This window comes from Dermacentor silvarum, chromosome 5 (assembly GCF_013339745.2).
Source record: "Dermacentor silvarum isolate Dsil-2018 chromosome 5, BIME_Dsil_1.4, whole genome shotgun sequence".
In the NCBI taxonomy this organism is placed as follows: Eukaryota; Metazoa; Arthropoda; class Arachnida; order Ixodida; family Ixodidae; genus Dermacentor; species Dermacentor silvarum.
This window is the reverse complement of record NC_051158.1, coordinates 10978318-10999668: the sequence shown is the minus strand read 5'-3', so window position 1 is coordinate 10999668 and position 21351 is coordinate 10978318. Positions and strand designations below refer to the sequence as shown.

The 21351-nt window shown below is 46.7% G+C and overlaps 1 protein-coding gene across 1 annotated transcript in view; it reads right to left on the bottom strand.

Moving 5' to 3' along the window:
• Window positions 1–212: 212 nt before the first annotated feature.
• Window positions 213–21351, bottom strand: part of LOC119452752 (uncharacterized) — a 98990-nt gene continuing 77851 nt past the window's right edge. The window contains exons 4-5 of the mRNA XM_049667358.1: window positions 3006–3246; window positions 213–543 (exon numbers count right to left, since the gene is read on the bottom strand). Of these exons, the coding sequence (XP_049523315.1) occupies window positions 302–543; window positions 3006–3246 (483 nt within the window). The 3' untranslated portion in view covers window positions 213–301. The remainder of the gene's footprint in view (window positions 544–3005; window positions 3247–21351) is intronic.

The following is a 21351-nucleotide window of genomic DNA, read 5'->3' as shown; positions in this document are numbered from 1 at the left end:
GTGCGCGCGTGTAGTGCGTGCGTGTAGTGCGATTGACGGTGGTCCGCTCTAGACCACCGTCTGCAGTTGCCCTTCGCTCCTCGAAGAGACAGCACGTGTGTCAAGTGAGCTCCTAAACACTTTCCAATGTGACGAACGTTCCTGCTTACCTCTGAACACATTTAATTTTTATTTTTACAACCTTGACACTAGGCACCGTATAAAATAAGGGATAACAGCTTAGGAGACAACCATTTCATCCTTTACTGCAGCATATTCTTCAAGAACGTGCTTCATAACATTTGCGCAGCAGTTCGTGCTCTTATAGCATGTCCAAATGGCGAGTAGTATTCACACCGACGCTCGCTAACGAGGACAAAGAATTCACTGTCGTCGACCATGACGTGGTCGTCTCGTTGAGCGCAGCCGAGGTAAGCCTGGCAGGAAAATTTTCGTCGCAGTTGGGCCCTCCGAAGTCGTAGCCTTGAATCAAATACACCAACAGGTAGGCCAGTCCTGATCCCGTGGTCAACCCTACGCTGTATGACAGCGTCATTATGTTCCCTGGAAAGAGAAAATAAAAATATAATGAAGGGGTGGATAAGATTTCATCACTACTTTCGAGCACGCAGAGGCACACCGAGTGCTGTCGCATGCGGTTACACCACACGACTTCAGTTATCCGGCGCATATCTTCGTGCCGAGATGCAAATATGGCGCTGCAGTCGTCCAAACACTGTTAGGATCACGAGCACGGACTTTCTTTACGATTGGGATTGGATTCGCTGAAAAAGAAAACTGACTTCTTTTAATTTTGCTTGTAGTTCAGATGTGTTGCGTACAAGCCGCACAACACCACTTTAAAAAAATGGAGGACGCTTAAGCTTCGCCTTTAAGAGTAGAACGCGATAGCATTCAAAGATCCCTGCTACTTATAAGGCTTCCCGGCAACTGAAGCTTCTTTTTATTGCGATAGCAATTATGTGGACACTCCAAGTGCATTTTTTTCTCCAACTTCGCCTCCGCATGCGGCTGCCGTAGGTAGCCTACATGAAACGCTGTTGTAGGCTGCCGAGGAGGCGAGCGCCATCTGGATGGTATATTTGCAAGGAGGAAACCGCGGCGCGCCGCTGTATGAGTGGTACACATGCTGGAAAAGGGGCTTGTGTTTGAGTTTCCGTGTAAAAGAATTATGCTTTCTCATATATTCAAATTACAATCCGACGCTATCACAGCTGTAGGTTGTGGTTACGTCGTACTTTACGATTTTCTACGCATTTTACGTTGAGAAATTCGATTTGTTCACCAGCGCCTCTGCGCCACATGGAGGGCCTGCCTGGTCGAGCTGGTTCGGGATGGTTTTCTTGGCCGGGCAACGCCCCCGACGCCGACACTAGATTTTCTGCGACACGGGGTCCTTAACGCTATCACGTTAAGATGTTCATTGTTTTACGCTCACAATTAATATATTTCAGCGTGTAGCCTACCGTGCATAAACAAGCCTACACGCTTTTGAATAAACTCGCCGTTAAATCAAGTTGACATTTGTGCAGCAAGTCATCACTGGTGATTATTCTCGACATTTTAAACAATTGAGGAATCGCCCCATTTCCCTAAATAAGCTCCTACGTGAGCCCGGATACCATAGACAGCAACCGCGTATTTACGGTAACCTAGCCATCCACTGCATAATTGTGTACAATGTGCGTTTACGCCTTATTTAATGCGATATCATTATAGGCGGACTTAAACCACTTTGAAGTCCTCATTGAAGGTATCACGTTTCTCTGGCGAAAAATATAGGCCGATCCCGAAAGCAGTGCTGGCCTAACAGAGCGTCTCAAAGCGCTGACCCACCATGGTTGTTTTGTGGCTAGGGCGTTGCGCTGCTAAGCACGACGTCCGGGCGCACATCTCGGCCACGGCGGCCACATTTCTATGGAGCCGAAATGCAAGAACGCCCGTCTACCGTGCATCGGGTGCACGCTAAAGAACGCCAGGTGGTCAACATTACTCCGGAGTTACCCCACTACGGCGTGCCTAAAATTCAGATCATGGTTCTGGCACGTAAAACCCCAGAATTTATTGATGCGAAAGCGTCAATCAGCCTATTGAGCGAAAAAGCCGGCGTCTGTAGTCTGTAGCAGTGAAACGGCACCTAAAGTCCCACTCGCTGCGCGGGCCACGTCACGAGCGCGCTTCGACGGAGCAGAGCGGGCGAAAGGTTGCCGCGATGGCGCGCCAGGTGTTGCGTGAGGGGAGAGGACATCGCCGCGACGCCACGTAACCCTCGCTCTCGCAAGCCGGTGTGCGATCCGTATCTCTGTCTCTCTCTCTCACGCACCCTTACTGGGCTTAGCTGCTGCGCGCGCGCCTGCCGGCCGCTGCTTCTTCCTCGGTCTCTGGTCGTTCAGGACGTTGGTGGCATGCGGCGTTGCCATCAACAGCTGCTGCTTGTTGGCTCGGGCAGCACGTACCGCTATGGTACATTACTTGCAACGTGAAACTCATAGGACCGCTCGGCGGCGTTTTCCAAAGCGCTAGCGGTCACGGGACCAGAATGTGAGAAACTGGCATGTGACGCACGCGCCCGACTTTCTGAAGAGTGACTTTGGTAAGAAGAATGCGTGCGGACCGTGGTTAGAACTGCTGTGCTGGAAGACAGACTCGATCCCGTCGTCAGTCATGCATTTCTTTATAGCAGCAATATCGGCCGACTTCAGCCGCTTCAGAGCTATTTAACAGAAAAAATCAAAGTCGGTTAAACGTACGAGAGCGCGTCACAGTGTGCACGAAATACCAAGTTTGAAAGACATACGAGGTATTTGGAAACGGCCCTTTGATAAGTGAGAGTGCAACGTCGACCGTGACACACACGAGCGCAGCTGTCGAGACGTAACAGTAATCACACTCTAAGTATGACTCAGACAGTTAGCGGTGCCAAGTTCTGGCCTAATTTTTCCCACCGCCGTCACGCTACTTTATTCAGGCGTTTGAGCAGGCAGGGTTTCCTCGGCGACACGTACCGGTGAGCTCCTTCTGGTCGTCGGGAACCCTGCCGGGCGCCAGTATCATGGGCAGCGATCCCAGCAGGCCGTTGGTCACGCCCAGCGCCACGGATAAGAACATGGCCCAGAGGTCCGAGGAGCTGCCCGCATCCCATCGCGGCAACGCGCACAGCGCCAGCAGCGGCACCAGCACCACGCGGCTGCACGAGAGCCACACCAGCTGCGAGCGGGACCAGTCGTAGCGCACGGACGCCAGCACCTGCGGTCAGACACCGAGTTGCTTTGGGGCCGCGCTCAGGGCATGCGCCATTGTCATCAGTGAGGGTCGCCTGCGAGTGGGTGATTGGGCGACGGCACAGCGAGAAGCGGAGCTTAGAGATACCGTGTTGCCTTTTCATTTCTTATCTACATGCTATGCTGCTCCATAAATGTCCCGTTTTCCTTCGTTACGATCACTTATAAATACCGTTCACCTCTGGTGGCCCAGTGGCCATGGCGTCCTGCTGCTAACAACCAGGTCGCGGGCTCGATTCTCGCTTACGGGGGCCACATCGCTACGTGGAATGAACAAAAAAAAAAAAAAAAAAAAACGCCCGCGTACCGCACTTTGGACTCGCGTAAAGAAACCGAGGAGTCAAAAGAGAGATTGTGGCTCTACGACATAAAACTGCATATTTTATTTTTTTACTTAACACAACCCACTTTTATATACGAAAAACGAGGTTTTTCACAGATGTGCCCGTAATTTAGTCATCCAAAGCTTTTCTCGTCACGTGTCTGGCGAACAATTCATAACACGCGAGGCCATGTACAGTGAATGCGGGACTAGCGAACGTCTGATGACCACCGAACGGTTCTGCTACTCCCGTCGGTGGGCTAGTTGGTTTTGCGTCATGACTACTCCGCTCCGTGATCATGACGAACGTCTCGCAGTGCGAAAAGGCGAGGGACAGAACAAAACGACGACACGCACGGGCGCTGGACTTTCAACTAGATTACATTTTTTTTTTTTGCAAGTACGTGATAGACTGTTCATATTCAACCAAACCTACGAAAATAAATAGAAAGTAGAGCACACGAATAACTATCATGCACGTGTATCACAGCTGGGATATCTCGTTAAACGGACACCCGAAGAAAGGTCAGTTCCTTTTCCATTACCCGATGTTTTTTTCCCAATTTTTACGCTAATTTTTCTACTAGTGATTATAAGATGGTGTCCTAAACACTTCTTTCCGCTTTGTATGTGTTCTACAATTGTCTGGCCCTAATTCCCCTCGATATCTATGCGAAACGAGCTCGACCAACAGTTCGTCTTCCTCGCGCATGAGGTCGTGGCGGCCATTCTAGTCTATGACTGCCACATTGAGATTGGGATGGGAGGCAACACACTTGTGCTGCGGGGTTACGTACACGTTAATGAGCCCTAAGTTGCACGAATTAATAGCACAGCGCATGTTTTGTTTGTTTTTGTTTTTTCACCCTTTTATCCCCTCTCCCCCAGTGCAGAGTAGGAAACCGGACGGGCGTCTGGTTAACCTTCCTGCCTTTCATTGTCTCTCTATATATCGTGGCTTACACATAGCTTTGGTTCTTTGGTGCATAAAAATCCGACACTCCATAAAATGCAGTAAACTGATAATAAGCGAAAATTAGAAAAGCTGACTTTTCAGATGAACGGAACTGTGGGTGCGAGTTAGGCTTGCTTCCTTGTGGAACTTGTTTCCTGAGGAAGCTTGTAGGCATACACTGAGCCAGCTAGTGACGCAAGACAGGGGCAACTGAAGGTCACCGAGAGAGGCGTTCCTCCTGCTGTGGAAAAGGCTGACGATGACGACGTTTTTACGAAGTAAAACTGCCTATTGAATAGCAAGACATTTGTGTCTCTTATTTCTCCCCGATCGCTCATTACGAAGCAGCGCGGCAGAGAATGCGCGCTGCAGCCGCAAATGGGTCACGAAGTGAAAGAATAACGCGCTACTTTCGTTGTCTTATGTAGTACTAGGGCTGAATGTTGTGCACGTCTCCGCGAATTTTTCAAAGCGTTTTTTGACAACTCATCTGAAACAGACGGAATATCGAGGTGCATGCGATTGTGCAGAAATATGTTTAGGAGGCTGGAGTGCATAGCGACAGTAATTAATTTGCGGAACATTATTTCAGGGAGAACCATCGCAGATGCAAACCATTAAGGAGTTGTTCCTCTGTTTCCAACAGTAAATTTATTGTATTTCCAAACAGCATTTGGCAAAACTCGTACCATTCCCAAATTTCAACACTGGGAGTCAGACGTTGTTCAACGTTAGCCTAAAGTGCTGAGTCTGGCAATATTTGCTGTATTGGATTGCCACCTCCAATCATAGGGAAAAAAAGTGCGCGGTTCACTCTCACTTTCGCGCGGATCGTGAATTGTCTTTTTTCTCGCTTCATTCTTCTTGGAATGCGTCTTCAGCAAAAGGTGGGGGAGGCGAAATTGGATTGGATTACGCTCCGGATTCTTGCACCTCGAAGTCTGGCGTAGGACAAGATGGGTCGAAGCAATCATCTCCGTGGTTTCTCGGAACAACTCCTACCGCGCGCGCGCTATGTCAGCATTTATTTTTATTAGCTTTTGCATTTATTCTTTTATATATGGTACCACTTATACTAGCGTGGTCCATTTATACTCTCCAGGCTTCTCCATCTAATTTCACACATCTTTTAAAACGACCATCGTTGTTTGAGAGACATTTTCACTTTTACAGCGCTGTACAACATGGAACAATGACTGCTCACAAGTTTAGCTTTAACCCCGCAAAGCCTGACGTATCAATTTAGATTCGTTGAGTTTGACAACTAAAATTCTGATTTGATTACGGAAAACCTAGCGCAAAGCCCATAGTAGCGTGTTTAATAGGCTGGAGTTAAGTTTTAGTTGTGGATGGTTCAGAAAAGTAATTAGTAGTTAAATAATCGCTACACTAATATATTTTAGTTGAAATAACTTTTATTTTTTATCTTTTTAGCGAATAAGTCGTTGAAATTTTCGCTGATGAATAATAAGAATAATGATGTAAAAACGAGTCAACCACAACGACAAATAATTTTTATATTTCACTAAGCGTCCCTATCACTTCCATCTAGAAGTAGGCTGAAACAGGGACCATCGCCCCGTCATTGTAATGGATCCATTACTATCCTGCTAAGGGTCCAGATGCCTGATCACAATATTGTTGTACCGCTTAACTTTGCCAATAAAGGTATTTAATTTCATTTCATTGCGCTGATAACCTTTGAAATAAGTTGTACTGTGTTTTAAACATAGAGGGTTGACCACCTGAATACCAGGGCGTTACCTTGTTTTTCTTAGGTCCAGCAGAAATAGTCAAGATTTTTACTGTATATCTGAGAGCTCAATTTTCCTATGCCACCTACCACGTTTCAAGAATCACTGCATCCAGTTAAATATCATGAATTTGCCACCAAATAATCATTATTAGCCACAAAAGCTAATAATGACTATTATTAGCTTTTATAGATTAGGATATTGGAATTGTTGACACTGCAGCGTTATAACTAAAGCTTAAACACACAGCGACAAAGTGCTAGGATGCATGTTGCAGTTTGGTTGTGGTGTGCCCTGTATAATAAAGCTAGCCTAAAGTGGGAAGAATCGCCAGATAGCCTCTAGAGTCTGTAAAGGAGTTAAGGACTGTACAAAGAGCGATGGAACGAAAAAATGTTAGGCCTAACGTAAGCGCACTGTGATGTCCACTTTCCGTCACTGCGCGTGTTAGTGTCTTAGTTATAACTCGGTCGTTTATTGAGGCTACCGGTGCCAACTAGTCCACGCAACTGCAAGCCTGCGAATATGAAGGCCACAGCAAACCAAGCGGCACCCTTGACGATCGCTACCATAACGTTCTGTTCAAAAGCACTTGTAGCTGGGCAAGCTGATAGGCTTGACTATTTTTAAGGCGCTAAAAACAGACGTTCTGTCATTATGTCCTTCCTCCCCAACACAGCTGGGCTCTCCAGCAGCGAGGAAGCATTGATCAAGCAGAATCTTGCATGCATCTGTCAGTCATCGTTGTTATTGCGCCATTTGTTCCCTTTTGAGATGCAACATTTCTGCACCGCCTATGATCACTGTGGCCGTAGCAAACGCGAATTATTTCCGCACGAGTATTGCCGATAGACCGACGTGCGGCTGTTGTGGGTGCCAGACGGTCCTAGACAACCTCTCGTGCATTCGTCCTCGACACGACGCCCAGCGATTTTCTTTCCGGACAACATTAACAGGCAGTAAACTTAAGTGATTTCATAATAAACTTGCAAAAGCGCGCTATAGACAAGACGCAAGCAAATGAACAATATCAAAAAACACCGGTGCATCAAAGCAGCTAGACTTCAGGGCGTTTTCAGAGGCCATGACGTATCATAGTCTTCGCTGGCGCTAAAAGCAATTTGAGCGTTCACTGTAGTGTTCTTGAAGTGTACCCGCCTGAGTAACCGTTTGCAGTCGTACTGCGCATTGTTTATGCGCACTGTGTTTCTCTCTACACTTTTTCTCTTTCTAACTACTCACCCAAACTCCTCCGTGCACGGCAGGGAATCGCGCACCGTTCTTTGTTATTCCTCTCTTCCCCCCCCCCCCTCCTCTCTGTCTCTCCCTCTCCGTCTGCAGACACAACTCTACTCATAGATGAAATTGAAAATCTAGTCCGTTACGGATTTAGTTTCCCTATAAATGTTTTGTTGGGCACAGTGTCCCAAAATTGCAGCACGATGAGCTAGTAGCCCCGCATTATCCGAAAAACGCAGCGTATTCGAATAAATCTGTCGAAAGATATCTATTTCAACATTGAACAAACGTAAAACTATAATTAACACAGCTCGTATAGTTTCATTTTTCTGTTAACATGTAATTACGCATATTTACAGCGCTCGAAAGACGGAATCGCACAACATGACGAAAAATGGCGGGCATGTTCTCGTCGTGTTGTGTGTTTCTATTTCTCCAGCGCTGCCCTTATGTGAAAGAACTCAGACCAACTGGTCCAACTTCCTGCCTTAACCAACGCCGTTACAGGTTGCAGCATTAGCACCCCAAACAAGAAACAGCTTCTCCAGCATTTTAGCTGCGTGCCAGAAGTATCTAGCGTCCACGTATACCGAATTCTCACGTAGTGTATAGCACCTAGGCCAGGCCTGTAGTTTGACGCAAACATGGCTATGTAGTACGCTTGCGTTATTGTACGTGCTTATACAGTATAAGCGCGGTCCTGCGCATGCGCACGTGCGTTTACGCACATTTCTTGCGCATCTCTGCGCAGGTATGTATGTATGACTGTGCACGCGTTCATCTACGAAGAGCGTGCGTCTCTTCATGTGCAAGTATGTGCCAATGTGCGTGTATACCGTCTCTCTTCGATGCGTCTTCCTTGACAATTTTGCATTGAACACTGGCTGTTGGCTTTATTACTACATGTTATACGCGGATCTCTTTTGTGAGGCATTTGCTGGAAATGCGCTGAACTAAGAAGCACGACCGACGAGCGATGAGATACGAGTGGTCGATGCAGCGAGTGTTCGCAGAAATTTGGGCGTCGCCGTGGGATTAGTGGCCGGACGAGAGGAGGAGACGCCCCGGGGATTGACGAGGAGGCGACCACCCGGATGAGGTCGGCGGGTGCGCGCATCGCGGCGCTTGATACGTCATCAAAATTGGGATTACGCGAGATAAAAACGAAAGTAGAAAAGAAGCTTAGCGGACGATGAGAAGGGCGTACGACGGGTGATTGGGAACTCTGGTTGTCGGCTCGGCTTGCTGGATGAGAAAGGGGGAGGGGGTACATGGAGCAGCAGCTAGCCACCGCCGACAAGCGTGCCGAGGCGAGCTCGTGCGAAGAGATATCTCCGAGAACAATACACGCTCAGTGAGATTAGTCAAGAACAGCCCCCTGCCGGCTTTATCTCCTTTCCATTTCAGGTGGGAGGTGGACAGAGAAGGAAAGAGAGTGGATGAAACGATGTAACGCTCCGGAACTATAGCTGCGCCTTGCAGAAATTGGCCAGGAGCTTACACGAACTATAGTGTTATTCTTTCGTTTTTCCAGCTTTTTTTTTTCTTCACTGCACCCTTTGCAATGCGCAGCTTAGCTCTAATTCCCCGTTGTTATAATAATAGAGGCATATATTCTATGGCATTCTTATTTATGTTATTTTATAATATGTGGCCCAATCTTCGCGGTTATTAGTTCGCAGTGAAAAAAAGACGGTTGATGTAGGGTATTGCGGGATTAAAGGAGATTTGTAATTAGTTCGCCGTGCACCTGCCAGCCTTGTTCGTATTTTAATAATTGTTTTTGTTCCATATGTTCGATCGAGCTCGTGGCGTAATTCCTCCAACATCAATAAGAGTAGAGGTTGCTCCATCATAATTGAAAAAAAAAGAAGCGCAGTACGTTTGGATCCCCTGTCTAATGCAGGCAATGCCTTAATGAAGCTTTTTTTTTTCTTTTTTTCTTCATATATGATTTGAATGAATGTAATCTCCAATCAATCGCGTTTTAATACTCAAGAGCAGCCTTACGAATGCAATATAAAATTTTACCATAATTATAATGGCCGTACTGCTAGTCATCTCCAGTGAGACGCGTCTTGATATGCATGCAGAAAGAGGTGGTCGGGAAAGGTGTTGGTCTCTGTTTTACTGCTGTAGCGTTACGCAACGTGTTGTTTGGGGGGTCTCGATTTACTTCACATGACAAGTATTAACCTCTTGTAAAGACAAAACGCATGGGAGACGACAGGACAGGTACAAACCACAAATTTAACGCACAATTTGACAAAAAGTGGAGTTAGTCCGAGTCCGCAGAGCAACACTGATCAACAGGCAGGTGTGTCACCAGGATGGTGGCGCAGCACTGTCTACGTTGCTTCTGTCGTCCCTCGTCTCTGGTAATAATCCTGGCAATTAATCATGCGCCATAGAAGAATTGACATTTGGGCAAATTGATACTGGTTCAACATCTTGAAGGTACAGCGCAAGACGACTAAGACAAAAAGCAGGAAACACACAAACATAGGTCCTGTGTGTTTCCTGCTTCTTGTCTTTGTCGTCTTGTGCGGCCCCTTCAAGGTGTTCAATCATGCACCAACACCCACTTACCCAGCAATGTGCCGGCAGTTATCATTATAACTTCACCTATTATGCGGGAAAACTGAAGGCACTTCTCAACAAAAAGAAAAAGTAAGAAAGAAAAAGAGGCACGGCTAACAAAAATTCAGAGCCCTTTCCCTGTCGAGAAAATGGCGGTAAGCGAAGCTTGTGCCAAGACGACGCTGTCGCAGGCGTTCCGCTTCGTTTGCCCTAAACTCAAGGTCGACGGCTCTTCGCTGACGCTTCGCTTGGGCTTCGGAAGCCCTCACGCCAGAATCGGCACGTCGACGACGAGCACTGCCCCGGAGCGAGTTCGCGGCGCCGTTGCTCAAACACAGCCTGCTCCTCGGCGGAACGCACCACGCGCGGCCTTCCCATACGGACGCCGAAACTGATGAGGCGAGGGAAGCCTGGCGGAGCGCGCGCCAATTCCCTTTTCTTCCCTTTCCCTCCCCGCGACACGCCAAACGACCTTGGTTGGCACGCACACCTGCGTAGGAGAGGAGAATGAGGGAGAGTTGCGCATGCGCAGTATGGGTGCGGATGCCGCAGAACGGACACTGCCCCGAGCGCATCTAAAAGTCGCGTTTGCTCTCTATATATGGAAAGGAGGAAAGAGACGCTTAATTCTGCAGCCCTTCAGAGAGCACGGCGCAGAGCGCGCGTTTGCTCTCGGACGTGCGTTCGCTCCCCGTGAACGCGCGTCCCTCACGCCCTTTCAGTAGCACATACAGCGTCCGGAGCGCGGCAACGATTTCATCGCCGTTGACGTCATATAGAACCTCACGGCGACGCCGACGGCAGAAATCCGCTTTGGAGTGTTCATATAATGCTGTCGCAATAAAACACCCCGCGCGTTCGATGAGAACGCGGGCAAAACGCCGATGGCGTCGACAACAGTTCTGCGCGTTGCAGGTGCTGCTACATGTCCAAGTTTATACAGCTGATAAAAATACTATCCGCACTCCGTATAGCTCTCTGCTAATTTGCTATCGCAGTTGATGCTTCGCCTTTCAGATGAAACTGCGACAATTTTTGATGTCATGACCTATCAGTCATGTTAGTCAGGCATTCGTACCATTCTATGCTAATTTTGGTATACCAGGTGTTCAAAATTAAGCTTTACGGAATTTTTTAAATCGCCTGTGACATGTAGCATAATTCTTTTCGTTGAGCTGGGTTATTCGAACAGGCGGACATTAGTAGCACGAGAAATCAAAACACATATTCAACTAATGAACAGCAATTTACTAATTAACTTCTTAGTTAATTACTTTACGACACATATTGCAATTTACGGATTGTAGCTGGTGAGTTTGGAAGACGCATTCACTTGAAATAAATTTCCAGGATGACACCACTTTCAATATATTATTTACGAAAGTGTGGGACGAAATACATGGGCATTCCAGTTACTTTTGTTCTTCAATGTATAAAACAACATTTTGGTAAAAAAGTAAGTGGAACACTGCATTATTACGGCGAGTTTGATGGCGCATATCTCCAAAGAAACAAAGGACCTAATAAAGAAACGACAAAACATGAAAGTGTCCAACTCAAGAGATCAGATAGAATTCGCTGAACTGTCAAAACTGATCAACAAGAAGAAAGTAAGGGATATTAGAAATTATAACGTGGGAAAAATTGAGGAAGCCGTAAAATATGGACGCAGCATGAAATCAGTAAGAAGAAAACTAGGCATAGGACAAGGCAAGATGTATGCACTGAAAGATAAGTTTAGTAATATCATCAGCAATTTCGATGACATAGTAAAAGCAGCAGAAGAATTCTATACTGACCTGTACAGTAGCCAAAACAACCAAGCTTCTTCCATTCGAAATAGTGATGAACCGGATACAGAAGCTCCTTCTATAACTAGCGATGAAGTTAGAAGGGCCTTGAAAGACATGACCAGGGGAAAAGCGCCTGGAGAAGATGGAATAACAGTAGATTTAATCAAAGATGGAGGAGATATCATACTTGAAAAGCTTGCGGCCCTTTATACGAAATGCCTCACAACTTCAAGTGTACCAGAGAGCTGGAAGAACGCCAACATCATACTTATCCATAAGAAGGGAGACGTTAAAGAATTGAAGAATTACAGACCCATTAGCTTGCTTTCAGTATTGTATAAAATATTCACCAAGATAATTTCCAATAGAATCAGGACAACACTTGACTTCACTCAACCAAGAGAACAGGCTGGCTTCAGGAAGGGATATTCTACGATGGACCATATCCATGCCATCAATCAGGTAATCGAGAAATCTGCGGAGTACAATCAACCTCTCTATATGGCTTTCATAGATTATGAAAAGGCATTCGATTCAGTAGAGATATCAGCAGTCATAGAGGCATTGCGTAATCAAGGAGTGGAGGAGGCATATGTGAATATCTTGGCAAATATCTACAAGGATTCCACAGCTACCTTGGTTCTCCACAAGAAAAGTAGAAAGATACCTATCAAGAAAGGGGTCAGGCAAGGAGACACAATCTCTCCAATGCTATTCACTGCATGCTTAGAAGATGTATTCAAGCTCTTAGACTGGGAAGAATTAGGAGTGAGGATCGATGGCGAATATCTCAACAACCTTCGGTTTGCAGATGACATTGTCCTATTGAGCAACAATGGAGAGGAATTACAACAAATGATTGAGGACCTTCATCGAGAAAGTGCAAGAATTGGGTTGAAGATGAATATGCAGAAGACAAAGATAATGTTCAATAGCCTGGCAAGCGAACAAGAATTCAGGATCGCCAGTCAGCCTCTAGAATCTGTGAAGGAATATGTTTATCTAGGTCAATTACTCACAGGGGACCCTGATCATGAGAAAGAAATTTACAGAAGAATAAAATTAGGTTGGAGTGCATACGGCAGGCATTGCCAAATCCTGACTCGGAGCTTACCACTGTCGTTGAAAAGAAAAGTGTACAATCATTGCATTCTACCGGTGCTAACATACGGGGCAGAAACTTGGAGGTTAACAAAGAAGCTCGAGAACAAGTTAAGGACCGCACAAAGAGCAATGGAACGAAAAATCTTAGGAGTAACGTTAAGAGACAGGAAGAGAGCGGTGTGGATCAGAGAACAAACGGGGGTAGACGATATTCTAGTTGACATTAAGCGGAAGAAATGGAGCTGGGCAGGCCATGTAATGCGTAGGATGGATAACCGGTGGACCATTAGGGTTACAGAATGGATACCAAGAGAAGGGAAGCGCAGTCGAGGACGGCAGAAAGTCAGGTGGGCTGATGAGGTTAGGAAATTCGCAGGCGCAAGTTGGAATACGCTAGCGCAAGACAGGGGTAATTGGAGATCGCAGGGAGAGGCCTTCGTCCTGCAGTGGACATAAATATAGGCTGATGATGATGATGATGATGATGATCTCCAAACGTGTCATTCTGGAAATGCATTGAAAGTGGATGCGCCTGACAAGCTCAACGACTACAATTCTTAAATTGCAATTTGTGTCGTAAAGTAAGTAACTAAGAAGTTAATTAGTGATTTGTTTGTTCTTTAGGTGAATATGTGTTTCTATTTCTCGAGCTACTAATGTCCACCTGATCGAATAACCCAGCTCAATGATAAGAATTATTCTACCTGCCACAGGTGATTTCTAAATATTCCGTAAAACTTAAAAATGAACACCCTGTATAGCAAGAGAACGAGACGCGAGTTTTCGACAGCCTTTCGACAGGGTTTTAGCGTGACACCACCACAACCGCCGCCGACTCTTGTGAGCCAATTCATGCTTCGCTTGAAAAAACACATGTAAACAACTAATAACCGAAAAGCACTCTTGTCTGGCACTCTGTTTTATGACCTTACCTTATTTTTGATCAGCTTCTTATGAGCATATTGTCGACGTGTTACACGCAGTTGTGTAATAGACATTGAGGGAGGCAATGTGGTCAATTGGAAATCTGTAGACTGCGTAAATATCAGCACAACAGAAAGCTGAACGAGTTTATAAGGATTTTAAGTGCGAAGCATTTCTTGGCGAAGCATTTCTCTGCGATTGTGCCGCATATGGGTGAACAATCTCGCCGGTTACAGAAGGCGGTAGTAAATCGTTCTGTTTCTTCTGTGGTTCCGGCTCGGAAACTATTGGCACGCATGCGCCTTGTCATCAGCAAGTGAGGAGCATTTAATTTTAACATCATTTCCGTATAGATATTCACAAAACCGGTAACCCAAGCGGTTCACTCTGAAAATGTCAAAGCCAATGTTAAGGCCATCACTTGGGAGGCCATTACGTTTAGTGGAGTAACAATACATTGTCAAAATTTGGAAAGCAAAGAGAAAATAGAAAAATATATTTAGATAATGGAACACTGTAGCATCAGGACGCAAGCATGGACGAAGAAATATGTGCTGAAAGATTGTAGTTTGAAACGTTTCGACTATACTTACCGATAGCTAGCAAATATCAGAAGCAAAAAAAAATTAATATAAAATCCAGTGCCTCTGGTGCGTACGCCCTTCTTTTCCGGTGCTCAGATTCATATACGGCCAACCATAACTTGACGGTCACTGCTTTCATTACTGGAGCCAGCCATCTGAAGTCAGGCCAAAACCGAGGGCTTGCGCACTGGACGGACAATGGGAGGCCTCCGGACAGCGACTTTCAGTCGACAAAGGTTCATGACGCGGAACAAGCCGTGCGTGTAGTACTGCGGCCACAATCTGCAGAGAGTGCTTCGAGTACGGGAAAGTTGGTTGGCAAGTAGGTGGCTTCTCCGGAGTGTCATTACTACACAGAAACGGCGCTAAAGAAACAGCAAGATGAGAAGGACAAGGGACCTACTTGCAAGAGAAGAAACTGCGCGATTGTGTTGAAGCAGCACCTTTCATCTCGAGGGTCGCTTCCGAAAGTTATGAAAGAAAAGAGGCTTTCGTGAGGAGGAGGGCACCGCGAGGAGCAAACACAAAGGTCGGGTTCGGAGAAAGAAATTATAGCTTGGAAATAGAAGCACCAAGAAAGGAAACTGACCTTAGTGTTGGGCAGCTCTCGACATCAGTGTAGCCACTTCCGAGCGCAAGGAAAGATGCTTATAGCTTCGGGTGGCAACACGTACAGTGGCCGCGGATAAGAAGTATCGAATCGCGAAAGAAAAAAAAAAGCAGGAAGGAAGGTGATGCGAGTATACAGACATAGAAGGGCTATTTCCAGCGCACAATAACGAACAACGATGATACGCATTATCTCCTCTGAACTCAAGAACATCACCTGCTAAAGTGACGCAAGCGAAGGTTCCTCGCCTGGCAACGTATTACCTGAAAGGGCTCGCAACGAACTCAAAAGGTCACGCGAAAATTGAACGCAACAGAGAAGTTGTGGCATAACGTAGGGACAGCCAGCGAAGAATAAGACCTGCCGGTGGTCGTTGGAAAGTCGGGTTTCGTAAAAGGGCAATATTGAGCCACGCCCATTAGATCGTCGGTGAAGAGCAGCGGCAGCGAAGCGCTCGAGTGGACTGCGAAGTGAGCTCACCGGCCTCACCATCCGAGATTATTCTCAATTTCGCCTCCGACGGTTTCACAATTTTATGACGGCGGAGAAGGTAGGCGGGATAACAGGCCTCCCTGTAGCTATTGCAAAAACAGCCGTGTATTGCGATATCCAATAGCTTTCCAGAGTTCACTGAGTGTCTCTGGAATTCTCCATGGCTACAGTTATGCCTGTTTCTTGTTTGTTTGCCCGCTTTGTATACTTTATTTTCTTGGAGTCCATTTTATCTCTCCTGCCTTACTCCTCATTCTGGTCCATCCCTTCTGCGTAAGTCGGTTCCAGTGTCTCTTCACAGTCACTACCTTCGGCATCGTCTTCCTTCGCGTCCCATTTGGTTCTTTTGTTTGCTCGGTTCTGTCTATTCTCCCGTCATACCTTTTGTCTCCTCAGTCTACTCTAGTCTGCATTCTAGTTCTTGTCCTCACTTCAACACGCAACAACGTTCTCTCTTTTTTTTTTCCTTCCTGGTCGTTCTCGATTTTCCTCAAGAGCTTTCCACACAGTCTCTTTTTAACAATCTCCTTTACGTGCTTCCTGAACTTTATTTCATTCGGACCTTTTACCCGAAGTTACTAACGCCGGCCGCGCCATCACCTGGCCGGCAATTTCGGAGCGGCGCGGTGTTTGCTTTTGACGAGAGCCATAGCTTTGTTTCCTTCGCGCTTTAAGCATTTACTGTCGCCTACATGTACAGTGTTTACTGCAGCCGACTAATGAAATATTGTTTTGCTTGTCGTTTTGTTTAACTTATCTTCAAGGCGCTTCAGTCTCTCCCTCTCCCGTTTTCAATATTACTTCCGCCACCTCTCTTCCGCTTGCAGATGTTCTTTTGTTGACGTCAAGTGTTGCCGTAGGGCTCGTGGCCAACTTCCGTCCTTCGGTTCCTCCCCTACCGCCTGAGTGACCTGAGTGAGTATTTTTTCGGGAGATTAAAAAAAGTTACTGTATATAGAAGACGCCTAGAGGGTCCGTGCATGAGGCTTCCGAAGCCGCTTATAATACACACGTGCGTCCAACAAACTCTGTACTTCCCCTATCGCTCTACTGGCTCGAAATAGAGGCTTCATCAAGAGCCCGCATTTCAAGGCTCCTACTGTCAGGCTCTATTTACCGCAAATCCATTGAATAAAACGCATCATTTCACGAAACACTGTGGAATCAGATAGGGAAACGATATTACCGGGAAGACTGTCCCAAAGGCGAATGGCACGCTGCACTGCAGATCAATTGCACGGAAGTGTTCGACCAAACATGTATTGTAGTTTCTTCGCATTTTCACATTTCAGCGGCTAAATATGCTTTATTTCAGCTGTGGAGCTTAATGAAGCATTAATATAAAAATCTATTTCAACTTGTCAAACCGAAAACGCCTGACTTTAAGCTAAAATATGCAACAGCACTACCAACTTCAGCACTACGCAAGGCCATGCAAGACAATCAGACGACACCACAAAGTTCAGCAGGGCAGGAACAATATTATCCTGTGATATTGAACGCAAGTTCCTAAAAAATATTGTTCAGTTGAAGTGCTAAAACAGCGGGATCTCGTTGTGAAGCTCAACGCACATGTTGTGAGGCTCTTAGAACACTAGATATTTAACTCGTCATTCTCCCTTGTGAACAAATAATCCTAAATATACTAATTCCATTGCAATTCGTGCTTCCTGAAACTCTCCGTGTGCCGAGTGCAGTGCGCAATAATTGTAACTTTTCTTCGCCTGCTTATCGTCAAATGACGAACAGCTAGAGACCGCATTCTTCACGCCGTCCGTGCAGCACTTGCGACTCACGTGGCACAACCGCCTATTCCCCACCGCTTTCTATTTTTCTTTTTTTTTCTGTACCGCATCTTACAGCCGGCGACTGCAATGAGGGTAAAAATAGCGCCACGAGCCCGTAATCTGTCTCCAGATAAAAATGCAAAAACGAAAGCGTTGTTGGAGCAACGGCCGTGAAATCCGATCGCCTTGAGTATACAAAGCGTGGTCAAACATTCACGAGATCGTCAAACGTTGCCACAGCTTTCAAACGCGATGTGCCTTCATTAACGGCCAAGCAAACCCTGCCAGCGTCCCGACCAAGGAAAACAGCCCGCCTGGTGGTTGTGCCTTTCCGCACTGCATGGGTGCTGCACGGAGAAAGTGAAAGCTGACGCGGCGGGTGAGGTGGTGCGGGTGAGTCGTGTATGACATTATGTACCGACCACCGTACTGCATGTGAGAACCTGACTATTAAAACGCATATTTGTGAATATTTAGCACACGCTATTACTAGCCTCCTCCTCCGACAGGACTATCCTCCTCAGAGTAGACGACAGCTTAGGGGCCCAATTGATCGTTTTCAAATGCGTTTTAAATGCGACGCATTTCTTGACGAACATTTGCCACTTTGACAATATCTATCTATCTATCTATCTATCTATCTATCTATCTATATCTATCTATATCTATCTATCTATCTATCTATATCTATCTATCTATCTATCTATATCTATCTATATCTATCTATATCTATCTATATCTATCTATATCTATCTATATCTATCTATATCTATCTATATCTATATAGATATATCTATATCTATCTATATCTATCTATCTATAGATATCTATCTATCTATCTATCTATCTATCTATTTAGCCGCCTACGTGTTGGGCGAAAAATGACTAACACTCAAAAACCACTGGAATGGGTTCGGACATGGGTACTAAATGAAGGAAACACTAAAGGATTAGTAAATATCTTAGTAAATATCTCACAAAGTTTCATATTCTCTCTGATTCTCAGTTTGGTTTTGGTGAGGGGCTTTCTACTTACTACTTGCTTACTTGACTGACACAAATGATAATGGAATTTATCCTGGAACTATTTTCGTTGATCTTGCGAGGGCTTTTGACTCTATTGACCAAAACATACTTCTGATAAAACTGGAGCGCTATGGCATAACTGTACCAGCCTTAAACATTTTACGGAGTTTTCTGAACAATAGGAAACAACGCGTTTCTATTAATGGTGCTAACTCTGACCCCATTACTATAAAATGTGGCGTTCCTCAAAGCTCTATTTTGGGCCCGATTCTCTTCTTAATCTTCATTAATGATCTCCCCCAGTGTCTAGCTTCTGCACAGTGCACATTATATTGTAACGTAGATCGTAGACGGAGGCTTGAAAAAACAGACGCTTCTCTTTAATGGCGGACCAGAAGAAGAGCGTGCAGCCTACGCGCTTCGTCGTCTTTTATGGCGCCGACCTTTGTGCGCGCCATCCCGCGGTGCGGGAGCCCCACATCATTGTGTCAATTGCCCCCCGTCCGAAAAGCGACCGTCTCGGTCGCGTCAAAAAGTTCTTTCAGCCACGATAATAAATGGAGGTCCTCAGGTGCATCTTGGCGTTCACGTACGCGCATAGTATGGTTTCATGCGCACTAGATGAACAACTTCAGCGTGAGGACGACGACGGAGCGAACCGGGGTCGGAACTGCAGGGGACGACTTCGTAGGTTACGTCACTGAGGCGGCGTATAACCTTGTAGGGACCGAAATACCGGCGGAGCAACTTTTCTGAGAGTCCACGGCGACGGATGGGCGTCCAGACCCACACGCAGTCGCCGGTATTGTAATGGACGTCGCGTCGACCCTGGTTGTATCGAAGGGTGTCGGTACGTTGTTGGCTCCGGATACGATGCCGAGCAAGCTGGCGAGCTTCTTCGGCTCTTTGCACAAACTCTTCCACGTTTTCGCTGGTCGGGCTATTATCAGACACAGGTAGCATGGCGTCCAGTGTTGAGGTGACGTGGCGCCCGTATACAAGTTCGAATGGCGTAAACTGTGTAGTCTCCTGTGCAGCAGTATTATACGCAAAGGTCACATAGGGCAAAATCTCGTCCCACATCTTGTGCTCTACGTCGACATACATGGAGAGCATATCAGCCAGCGTTCTGTTCAGACGTTCCGTTAATCCATTGGTTTGAGGGTGATAGGCAGTGGTCTTGCGGTGAGAAGTATGGGTCAGCTGGAGAACGTCCTGCATAAATTCGGCTGTAAATGCTCTACCGCGATCCGTGATGAGAACAGACGGTGCACTATGTCGTAGGACGATGTGGTGGACGAAGAACTTGGCCACTTCATACGAGTTGGCTTGCGGAATAGCTTCGGTTTCGGCATACCGGGTTAAGTAGTCGGTAGCGACGACTATCCATCTGTTGCGCGAAGAGGTCACTGGGAATGGCCCAAGTAGATCCATTCCTATTTGTTGGAACGGTGCTTGAGGAGCGTCCACAGGGTGGAGAAAGCCAGCCGGTTTAAAGGGCGGTTTCTTGCGACGCTGACAATCGCGGCAGGTCTTTACGTACCGTTGCACAGAAGAAAAAAGCCGGGGCAAGTAATACTTTTGTCGTATCCTTGCTAATGCTCTTAGTGAATCCCAGGTGTCCCGCGCATGGCTCATCATGGCAGGCTTGCAAAATGTCTTGGCGCAGCGCCGACGGCACGACAAGGAGGTACGTATTTGGACCGCTTCCACAGTTTTTCCTGTAAAGGACGTTGTTGCGCAAACAGTACGATGATAAGCCGCGCAAGAGCGAGCGTGGTAAAACACCTTCAACTCCTTGAAGGTGCTCGGTAAGCGGCAGCAGCTCAGGGTCAGCGCACTGGTGCTCAGCCATCTTTACGGCGTCGACAACGCCGACAAATGGCAAGTCATAGTCAGGGTCCGATGATGTCGTAGGGAGCGGTGCGCGTGACAAACAGTCAGTGTCACTGTGCTTTCTTCCAGATCGGTAGACAACGGTTATGTCGTACTCTTGTAAGCGTAGGCTCCAACGGGCTAGTCTGCCTGAAGGATCCTTGAGGTTGGCAAGCCAGCACAGGGCGTGGTGATCGCTGACAGCCTTAAAGGGTCTACCGTACAAGTAGGGTCGGAATTTACTAATTGCCCACACAACCGCTAAGCATTCTTTTTCAGTGGTTGAGTAGTTTTTCTCAGCCTTGGTTAGACTGCGGCTTACATAAGCAATGGTGCGTTTCGCACCATCTTGCCATTGCACAAGAACTGCACCGAGACCCGCATTGCTGGCGTCAGTATGGATTTCTGTGTCTGCGTTTTCGTCGAAATGAGCAAGTATTGGGGCAGCTTGCAAACGCTCGCGCAGTTCATTGAACGACTGCTGCTGCTCGTCCGCCCAAATGAAAGGCACATCATCGCGTGTAAGTCGGGTCAGAGGTTCAGCAATTCTCGAGAATCCCTCGACGAAGCGTCTATAATAGGCGCACAAACCAAGGAAGCGTTGGACAGCCTTCTTGTCTGTTGGTAGTGAAAACTCGGCGACGGCAGCTAACTTGTCGGGGTCTGGTCGGACGCCTTTACGACCAACGACATGGCCAAGAAATTTGAGCTCTTGGAACCCGAAGTAGCATTTCTCAGGCTTGATGGTGAGGTCGGCAGTACGGATCGCAGCGAGGACGCTCTCGAGTCGTGCGAGATGTTCGTCAAACGTGCTCGAAAACACGACGACGTCATCCAAGTACACGAGGCAGGTTTGCCATTTGAGTTCAGCAAGCACGGTATCCATCATCCGCTGAAAGGTGGCAGGTGCGGAACAGAGACCGAAGGGGAGAACTTTGAACTCATAAAGCCCGTCAGGTGTCACAAACGCTGTTTTTTCACGATCCTGTTCATCAACTTCGATTTGCCAATACCCGGATTTAAGA